The following is a 10,790-nucleotide window of genomic DNA, read 5'->3' on the forward strand; positions in this document are numbered from 1 at the left end:
GTAGCACAAGAAGGGAAAAATACTCAATCTGAAAAGGACCACTGTAGGGTGGATTTATCCAGCCGCAGTGGGATTTGGCCACGATGCTTAAACTGGTGTGGCTGCTTCTCCCTCTATGAACAGCGCATCACTCTGCAGATTCACACTGTTGTATGTATCGCATGGTATCAACACAAGAATCTCCATTGCTACTTTGGTACCTTCTTGGAGGTACGTAGTGTGTGAGTGGGTACTTAGGCTGTAGGCAGATACTGCTTGCCTGTCCTGAGCAGCGCATCTTTATTAAAAAAATAGTTTGAGGAAAATGGGGTTTTCAGAACCCTGTTTGCCCATTCTCTTGCAGCAGTTTCCACTCCTGATACTCTTGCTGGAACATGCTGTGTACTTGGTGTAGAAGTGTTGCACGGTGGTGGAAATGGCATTTAACACTGTTCATGCATGGGGTGGCAGAGAGCTTGTAGCAGCTGGTAGTGTCTTGTCACCAACATACTACGATAGTCAAAATCAGCCCAGGTTATTTCAGACAGTATGCAATTTGATGTGCAGTCTAAAAATTTGTATTTTTTTAATCTGGATGGATCACACCTAGGTTGTATGCTTCTAACTTAGGGCACCCACCTATCCAGTTCTGCTCTGGCAGGGAAGAGGCAGAAAGTGTAGGCTCTGTTTTGAGATACTGGATCTATGTGCAGAAGCAGGGATTGTTAGCATAAAGGAGAATGGAGGAAAAGAAGAGATGGCAGAAAAATGCCTGGCTGAAGAGAAAAGGTGAGAGATAAAAGTTAATAAAAGGAAACTTATTTTGTTTCAGCAACTGTGAAGAGTGGGCCTATTAAAGGATGTACAGACTGTGCTGCTAAGATTGTGTAAAACTTGTTCTGAGAAGGACTAGAGGGCTGAGTAGGCTCTGAAGAGATGATAGGAAAGGGAACTGTTTGCTGTGGGATAGGCAGGACCTTATTTATGCTGTCAAGGAAATACGATGGATTGAAAACAGGACCAGCATGCTGATATTTTGCTTTTTTTTTTCTGAAGCCTTATTTGCCTGGCTACTGCTAGAAAGGAATGACAGACTTCTTTATTCTTTCTTTTCTTTTACTTCTGTTTACATTGGGGAAACTTCTGTCCTGCAAGATGGGCAACTGAGTACTTACATGCGCACTTAGCTTTAACACGTAAAGAATCCATGCCATTGGTACTGGTTTACCTGATTCTCTAAAACTATGAAAACTTAAAATTATTTTGTGATGAGCTCTCGATCCCCCCCCTTCTCCTTTCAGCAAGTGTCACTTCCCAGACTGCGTCACTGCCTCTGGTGCCATCATTTGGCAGGAGCACAGAGGACGCAGCCAGAAGCTCCCAAAAAAGCCAGTGTGTGTTGTTTTCTTGTGGCATGCTTAGCTTCCACATGACTGGGACCAAAAAGATCCAAGTTCATGTACATCTTGGGTCTCTCAGCAACTCATCCCTCTGTTGCCAAGGTGCTCTGCTGATTCAGGTGACCTTTTAAATCCAGTGCTTTTTGCATGTTGGGCAGCTCTGTATGCTTTTTGTTTTACAGATACACAATGTTTCTCTTCTCCTAAGTCATCTTTAGAATCACAGAAAGTAAAAAACCAGAGATTCATACTGCTTGTTTGGTGGTTGGTTTTTTTTTTAATGGAGAAACAAAGTATCAGTTCAGACCCCATCAGGTTTTTACTCTTAGTTATTTCTACAAAACTCATATTTACTCATTATTTCTTTCTGGTATTTTCTGGTGCTGCCACAGTGGTGTTTTTCTAGCTGCATAGCTGTTAATGTCCAAGGATGTTTTAATTTCTTAGATCCTCCTAGAAGTTTACACTCACATACTCTAGCGTTTCCTTTTGTGGGCAGGTCCAGTGTTTTAAGTGAGGAACAGATCTAGATTTGCATAGTTCCAAAAGTATACAGATGTTGATTTCTTTGTGCAAAAAGATGGATCACATGTGGGAAGAACACTGCGGTAAAGAAAATAAGATGTAGTAGAGATTATGGGGTCAGTTCATTCCCAGCTCTGGAGAGATGCAAAACTCTCACCCCAGCTCAGCCATTGGCATGCTCCATAGACCAGGCATTATCTGGAGCCAGATCTATAGCACAAGGAATCCTTTCAGTGATTTTGGGATAAGGGGGGGGGGGGGGGGGGGCGCCGGGAAATGCATGAAATTATTCTGTCACAGAGGAAGAGTCATTTTAGAGTTTCTTGAGGGATAAAAGCTTTATTTTAATATTGCTGTTGCTAGAAATAAAGGGACTAACAGAAGGTCCAAGAATTTCTTTGCAAAACCAGGTTGGCACCCAGCAGAGACAGCAAAAGGTAGAACTTCCTGAAAATTAAACTCTAAAGGGTCTACTTGGTTACTAGTTTATGGCAGACTGAAGAAGGAAAGCAAAGTGCCTTGATTTGGGAATTTGGACGTGTCTTGGTACAGGGCAACCTGACCCTCTTATGGCAGTGACAAGTGGTAGCAGATCTAGTTCCAGAGGCTGTGGCACTACTATAGGTTATCATCTGAGTTGGCAGATCATTAATGACAGAAGCATAGCCTTGTTTAAGCTGCTAGTAGCTCCATACCTCTGTCAAGAGGGCTGCTCTTAACAGGGGTGGGCACAAGCCATTGAGCCAGGGCTGAGGCCTGTTTCTGTTGGTACCTGTGCAAAGCTAGCTGCAAGTGAGCATGGCTACGTTGATGTGAGCTGCCCCGCCACTGCTGACTGCTGTGCAGGTGTACCCTAATGAGGTATTCTTTCCTTACAGCAACGGTGGCCTGGACCCCTGGTCTGCAGGTGGGGTGACCCAGAACATCACAGATTCCCTTGTGGCAATTGTCATACCAGATGGAGCCCATCACCTGGACCTACGCAGCCGCAACCCTTTGGACCCCAAATCTGTGCAGCAAGCTCGAGCCTTGGAAATCTGCTACATGAAGCAGTGGATTGAAAAGGCCAGGTACAGCCACTGAAGTGGTACTGCACCAGCTGTGGCCCGTATATCTCCACTCGCTTTGCTGGGAGTAGGGCCAGGCCTTATCACATGGTAATTTGAACATTTCACTCCTGTTTCCTCACCTGTGTTGCAATGCTAACTGTTGCTTGTGCCTGTGAGAAAAGGAGGCAGCAGATGGATGGAGAGGGTTCTCAGATAATAAACTTTAGTCAAAGTGTGTGGATTGAGCTGCCTGCTCTGGCTTTCTTTCCTCTTTTGCTCTTCTCAAATGCTGTACTATACCATAAAGACTCCCTGTTCTAGGCTTGATGCCTTCCTTGCTGTGCTAAGTGATTGCCCTGACTGCTGGTATATACAGTGGATTAAATGGCAGTGCTGTTGATGATGAAACTCCCGCTGCCTTCAGCGGGATTGAATTTCAGACATCCTCGGCTGGTGTAAACTGCCATGTCAGGGGCATGGAGATAATGGGGGAACAGAAATCACATCTTACTGTGATATTTGATAGAAAGTAGGGAGGGCATGGGGAAACTGGCTGTGCCATTTGTACAGAAACTGAACAGCCCTTACCCTTTGGAATCAATGCTGGAAAAGAAGTAAATATTTTTCTTAGTTTTCTGGCAGTTTATTAATCAAAGCTGCGTCAGGTGGCTTTTCCATTCTGCACTGTGTTGAATGGTCAGGGCTGGGCCCAGACTCGCTGTGTTGATAACTGGCTGAGCATGCGCAGTCTGCCTCAGGGTTTCATTTCTTCTTTGCCGTTTGTCCTGATTCTGAGATCTGCTGCTGGGATGATAGTTGCCAAAGAAAACGCTGGGTATTTTATGTGTGTGTGTATGCCCCACAAACACTTAGCTCTTTCAAATCGGGAAGCTTTCAAAGCTGTTCTCTTGAAGAGCAAATGTGACACTTGTGCTGGCTAGATCTTATGAAGTGACAAATAATCAGGGCTGTGCCTTGTGTGAGTTCCCCCCCCCCATCCTGTGTATTGTTCGAATTCTGCATGATCTGTTTGCTGATGGCTTTTCAATAAAAGCCTTTTAAAAAAAAAATTGTTTGCGGGACAAACTATTCAAAACACAGAATGCAGCTATCCTCTTGGATCAGCCTACAGACTGATGCTGAGCTCAACAAGCCAGGTGCACTGGGCTTTCTGTAAGGCTTCCAAAACAGACAAACTGCCCTGATTCATGAGACAGCATATCTGACATTAATAAATGGCTGGGGCAGTCCCCTCATTTTCCAGCTTTGGCTTCATTCACACTGAAGCCCTTCTTCAGAAAGGATTCTTTGCAATTTAAAGGAAAACTCTGTTTCAGAAAGACTTGGTTAAGGCTTCTTGTCCCCAGACTCTTAAAACTCCAGTTCTGTTGAAAAGTTTTTCTCAGCTTTGATGTGCTTGATAGTTGAGTATTTTCCTAAGACACCAGGTGGCCTTTTCTGTTTCCAGTCTCCTCCCATCCTCTGGGAACAAAGCAAACCCAAAACTGAAATTTTATCTTTTAAAACACTCTGCATCTTCTTTCCAATGGAGTTCCTGTCATTCCCTTGTGTTAAACACGGCATTTATGTTCAGACTCTGCAATCTGAACCTTTCATACTCTTGAGCAAGGTAATTATCTAAGAGACTGTAAAGAACAAGACTCGAAGAACCATGGGGAAAAGGAAGAGCTATGTAGAATTTGCCTGAAACCTGTTGACTGAAAGCTGTTGGTAATCCGATAGTTCCAATTTTTGGTTCTCTGCTGTAAATAAACTCTAGTCTCTCACTTGTGTACTTTATTATAACATGGTGGGCTTGATTTTTTTTTTGAAACAAAATAGTTATTGTTTTCTTAATCAGCTGGGTTACAGTCAAGTTTTTAGAAATACTGTTGTATCTTCTTGATGTGTTAATCAATGTATGGTAATGTCTGGGTTTGCTGCAAGGCAAGGAATGGGATCTACAGGAGTAAATACAGATTTGTGGATCACAAGTGGTTTAACTAAGCAAGAGGCTGTTCCAGTTGCTCCCACTGATTGCTCAGAATGCTATTCCTAGTGCAGATTCTGGGAGAAACATTTCCACGTTGTGTGAGGACGTGGGGACATTCCTGCACTGGGCTGTGAACCATCCAAATTAACAGCTACTGTATATTGTTAATCAGGTTGTTCCTCTCTCTCCCCCTGCTAGTGAACCTACTGTCTCAGGAAATAGCTTCTTTGTTGTTTAGAAAAAAACTTGTTAGCTTCAATCTGCGTAAGTGACTTAAACTTTCATTCCTCTCTTCAATCCTTTCATAATCAGAAAAAAATGCCTTTAATAAACCTTAAAACCATGCAATTTTAAGTTTTGAGAATGCATTTAAAACAAAATTGCTCAGTGTGATTTTGTTTGTGGTTTTTTTATTTATTTGGTTTTTAATCTTACTATTCCGTTTGTTTCTGTCTGTGAGACTAACTGAAGTGCATTTTGTATCAAGTTCTTAATGCTTGACTTATGAATTAGGTGACTGGTTTTCTGTTATTTTTAATTGTTTTTCCTTGTTACTTTTCCCATCAAATTTAGTTGAAACCTTAGGTCTTACATATCTTAAAAATTCAGAATTCAGCTTAAAATCTATGTACACGTCTGTCTGCTACCGAGAAACTGTCTGTGGTGTTTGGCTACCTCATCTAAATGGTGGCTCTCCTGCTTGTTTCATGCAGGTGAGAACAGAATAGGCCATGGGAAATGGTTGATTTCTCTTTCCAGGCATATGATGATGGACTATACTTCATCTCTGGCGTATGCGTGGTCCTTGGCATGCGTCATAAATGACGGGAATTTAAAAGTGTATGTTTCCTACTCATTGGGGAATGCAGAAGGAAAAAGAATGAATGATTTCCCCAAAGCATGAATTTTTACTGGTGCAACTGCTATTTCTATCAATAAAAGTGCATTGAAATAATGAAACATGAGTTTCTGGAGCTGGATTTTTTTTGTTTTTGTTTTGCAAGGACATGGATTTTTATCCCTTGCCAGATTTGGAGTTCTGTAAATGTCTTGTTTCTGATTGACTCTGGAGTAGGAGAAAAACTAGTTGAGGATTAACTTTAGTTACACACACAGCAGTCACGATGTCAGATGGTGAGCCTCTGCACTCATTCGGTAGTTTCTCATTCCGGAGGTTTAGCTGTGTGGTGAGGAGCAGTGGTATGAGCTTGTTCTCCATAGGTGACCATGTTGAATGCTGTCAGGTTGGCTATACTGGGAAAAAAAATCCATTTTGATTTTTGAAAGCTTATTCCAGTCCCAAGCAAACACACGCTTCCTACATGTGAGTGATGAAGGTTGTGTGGATGGATCTGTAACACTCCCTGACCTGCCGAGTCAAGGTTTTGACAAGGTTTGGGCTGTGTAGCCCAAAACTATTAATCAGGCAGGGCTAAGGCTGCAGAGTGCTGGGAGGGAGCTAAATAGCTTCTGCAACTTGATTGTAGGTAATTTTAACTTTGTGGTATTTGATCTTCAAAGGAGACTATAGAAAGGAAAAACCCTCCAGGAACCTGGAACCCAGTTTCTAAATTGCAGAAAAATTGCATGCAAAGTGAGAATCAAGTTCTGTCTCCCATACTGTCAGTGCACTAAGTTGCAGGCAAATGTCAGTATGCTTCAAAGGGATAATTTTTTTTCCTACCTCTGCTCATCTAACTCTGAGATGTGAAAGACCTAAAGAGCTTTCTGTATGTTGAAGACTTTGCACATAGACACTCAGATACCTTCCAGGACTAGTGGTGGATTCATTGTCTCTTTCTGATGGTCAGAAGAATGCTGTGAAACCTGTAAACGTGGGGTTGAAAAAGCACAGGGGACTCTGTACTCCAAGCCTACATTTTTTGCTCTCTCCTGTTGGTTTAGAACACCGGTGCTACAGCTGAGGGACTGCATTCATGAAACTGTGTTTAGAGGAAAAACGAAAGATGTTTATGGTAGTTTAAGTTAAAATTACTATGTCTGAAACTACTCGGACCTGATGCTACTTGCACTCACAGCCATAGCCAGCTGAAAGGAATGCACTAAAAGACCACCATGGGGACAGATTTGTGCTGTTGGAATAATAAAATGAGTCCTCACGGAGCTGAGCGAGCAACACATTTGTCTCATCTTTCTGAAGCAGGCTGCTGCTCCTTAAAATAGAAATCTTTCTGAAGTTGAAAGTGTGCATATGTTATAAATTATTCCTACAGAGTAAAAATAAATGATCCATTGGAGAGGGTTTTTTTGAATCCAGTTAGTTCTGTGGCTGTCACTTGCCGTGATAATGTCACTGGTGCTGATGTTTAGTGTATTACTAGGTGTTACTTCTGGAGCCTCTAGATTTTTTTTATAATCTAGTCTCTTTGTGTGTTCTTAAACCAAAGCCTTGGTCTTACAAAAATGAGTTTATAAATTCAGCTTCTTTAAGACTGTCCATGGTAAAAAATGAAAATGGTCTGTTTTGGCAGTGCAGGTTAGCAGAACATGTGTCCTACCTTGTGCTACCTGAGCAGTGAAGCAATGGCAAAAGCTCTGAGGATATCTGGGATAAATTCACAGTGCTTAAGTGCTTCTCAAATTTCCCTTTCTTTTGTTAAAAAAAAACAACCCCCATCCTGATGTTATCATTTTAAAGATGCTGGACAATTGCTTGTAGATTCTGCTGATATGAATAGACTTGTGTTCCTATATTATTTTGATTCCTTGATTTTTACAGCACTGCCTCCACGTGCAGAGACACAAGTGTTAAAGCCCCAAGTCAGCTTTTCTTTTTTTTTTTTTTCCCCCTCCCAGCCCAACTAATTTTCATCAGCAAATCTGAAACTATTTGATCCACATGCTTTAGGGCAGTTTCCTTCTCTGTTGTCCTTTCAATAATACAAGCCCAATGAAGAAATTGCTTTATAGCATTAATTATATTGCTAACAGCTAATTGCATTGCAGTTCTGAGCCTTGCTGAGGTGGGGACCCTCTCTGCAGCCCCACTATCGAGGTCCCCCTGGTCCAGGGGTGCGATGCAGAGACAGCAAATGTCCACAGCAGTGAAGAGTGAGAACGTGGTCCTTGAGCGTGGAGTGCCCGGTATTTGTGCTCTCCAAGGCAGTAGTAAACTACATCACCTGCTGTTTATCTTGCAGTTGAATCGAGTGCTGGATATTCAGCCCAAGAAAATCAGCTGGCTGCCGGGTTCTTCGGGTGTAACATGTGGGCATCTCCATATGGAAAATGTATTTTCCACAGTTCTATATCCGAGCGTTTCCTCGATGGGGAGTGAGAGCCCCTTGGGGCGGGCAGGGGTGGCTGCCGCCCAGCTCTCAGGGCTTTCCCTTCCACTGGTGATTTGCAAAATCTTTTAGTTCAATCACCCAGTTTAGAAAGTAGGGGCAGTGAAACACTGAGACCGGGAATAGCAAATCCCTTCCGTTTGTCTTGTTGTTTTCTAATGTATGCGACCTCTCTGGGTGGTTTAAGCGGTTTAGGTACTTTCTATAAAAGGGATCTTTTAATGACAAAACTAATGTGATTATCTTACCAAGTGTGAGAGGCGTATTCAAGGTTTAAAGAAAATCTGTTAGAATAGCTGAATGTATCTGCTTAATCCTTTCTCTAATGTGGGTGGACAATGCTCTGGGAAGCAATTGGTCTTTCTTTCTTAGAGTAAATGCCTGGTCTCCAGAGGTAGGAACTTGTTTGCAGCTTTTTATACCCTTACGCTTCACCTTCTAGAGAATACAAAGGCACAGGAGAGAGGCAGAGAGCTTTGAGAGGCCAAGTTTTTCTTTAAATAGCTGGGGGTGTAACCAATACGGGGCCAATTCCGGCAGGCGGCCAAGCACCCTCTGCTCCCTTTGACTGCTACCTGAATAGAGGGTCCTCCCTTTGCCCTCCTGCAAAACCACGTTCCCCACAGCGTGAAATACAGAAACGCTTTCTCTTTTCTGAGTGTGCGGGGAAGCTGTTCACAGTTCCTGGAATGACAAGGCCCTGTCTGGTTTTGTGTCTTGGGTGAACAGCCCTTCCCAGGTGGATTCACAGTTTTGGGGAACTCTCCAGAGATCTTGTTTTCCACATCAACCCTTTGGAAAGGTTTGAATCTGCTGACAAGTTACCACTGGGTGATGCCTGAGCAGGGGTGAACACGGCCATGCTCAGGCAGGGAGGACAGCACTGAGGGGTGATGCTGTGGGATGCAGCCATAGCTGGACCTTGGCTGGTACCAGCTTGGTGTTGCTCAGCTCCTCTGCTGTTCATAGGTCTGTGCTTGTGAATCTGTAATTTCCCTGTGTCCATCTGGATACACAGATCTTGGACACATTAGGAAATCCTATTATCCACCACATTTCACAAGATAGGTAGAACTCCCCACCTTGCCAAAGTATTTGACAAAGCAAATAGTGGCTCTGGAACGGTAGCACAGGGATTTGGCTTTACAGCAGAGGCAAATGGGTTTAATTTTGTAATTTGTTATCCAAACATCCTCAGAACAGCACATAAGGAGGAAAAGGATATTGAGCTGCTGCCTTTCGCAGTTTGAACGAAACGTGCTGCATCCTCTCACCGCTCGGTAGAGTAACACAGGGAAAAGAGGTACCTGACCATCAGTGTATCCTCTTCACGGATAATCCTACACGCTTGTCTGGCTACCCCAGCCATGGAGTTTGCACTGGGTTCTCTTGATGTGGAGAGAGATGGTATTCAAGGACTTAGTATGCAACCTAAAAAGTAGCTCTGGATTGTATCAAACTGAATTTTCTGAAGGAAGGGAAAGCAATTTGTACAGGTGAGGCCTTGGCTTCTCCCCAGCAGGCTGCTGTGCCATCAGTAATCATAGGATGGTTCAGGCTGAAGGGACCTCGGGTTCTCTGGTCCAACCTCCTGCTCACAGTAGGGTCAGTTATGGGGTCTGACCAGGATGCTCTGCAATGTATCTCGTTTGCTTCTGAAAACCTCCAAGGATGGAGCCTGCACGGCCTCTCTGGTCATCTTTCTCAACAATCTGCACGGTGTAAAAGTTTTGTATCTAGTCTGAACCTCTTGTTTCATTTTACATGTGTTTTTCTCCTCCCACCACACACCAAGCACCCTGCTCTGTCTTCTTGTTGAACCCCGTAGACTGCTGTTAGGTGCCCCCAAAGCTGTTCCTTTTCCAGGCTGAACAAGTCCAGCTCCCTCATCCTCTGCTTGCAGGCCAAGTGCTGCAGCCCCAACTATCCCAGTGCGCTTCCACTGAACTTTCTCCAGTTGATTAATGTCTTCTAGTGGGAGGCCCCAAACTGGATGCAGAATTTGATTTGTGGTCACCAAGCACCAACTAGAGGGGGATGATCCGTTCCCTGGATGTCCCGGCTCTGCTTCTGTTCATACGGTCCAGCAGGCGGTTGCTCTCTGCTGCCAGGACACACAGCTGGCTCATGCCCAGCTTGATGTCCACCAGGACACCCAGGACCTTCTCCAGAGCTGCTCCCCCGGCTGTCAGTGCCCAGCCTGCACCACTGCTATGAGCCCTTTCTTCCCAAAGGGGAAGGACTTTGTGCTTGCTGTTGTTGAATTCCATGAAGTTCTTGTCGTCTTCAACGTGTCTGTCTGAATGGCCACCCTTCCCTGAGCGTATCAGCTCTTCCCTCCCACTTGGTGTCACCTGCAAGGCTAAGAAAGGCCAAAGAATTTGAAACCTGAGAACAACGTAGTTTCTTCTTTATCTCTTTTCTAGCCTTGAAAGCATTTGTTCCCGTAAGTATATGCAGCATCGAAAGGCTATCTTTCCCAACTACCTTCTTGTCGTCTGCATCCCTACATCAATTCTGCCATGGATTCTGCAGC

The 10,790-nt window shown here is 43.9% G+C and overlaps 1 protein-coding gene across 2 annotated transcripts in view; it reads left to right on the forward strand.

The window, feature by feature from the left end:
* LOC119143090 (prolylcarboxypeptidase) overlaps positions 1-5,906 on the forward strand; it is a 34,434-nt gene extending 28,528 nt beyond the window's left edge. For both annotated transcript variants that reach the window (XM_037376947.1, XM_037376948.1), the window contains exon 9: positions 2,783-5,906. In XM_037376947.1, the coding sequence (XP_037232844.1) occupies positions 2,783-2,987 (205 nt within the window). In that variant the 3' untranslated portion in view covers positions 2,988-5,906. The remainder of the gene's footprint in view (positions 1-2,782) is intronic.
* The last annotated feature ends 4,884 nt before the right edge of the window (positions 5,907-10,790 follow it).

The sequence above is a fragment of the Falco rusticolus genome, chromosome 2 (assembly GCF_015220075.1).
Source record: "Falco rusticolus isolate bFalRus1 chromosome 2, bFalRus1.pri, whole genome shotgun sequence".
NCBI lineage: Eukaryota > Metazoa > Chordata > Aves > Falconiformes > Falconidae > Falco > Falco rusticolus.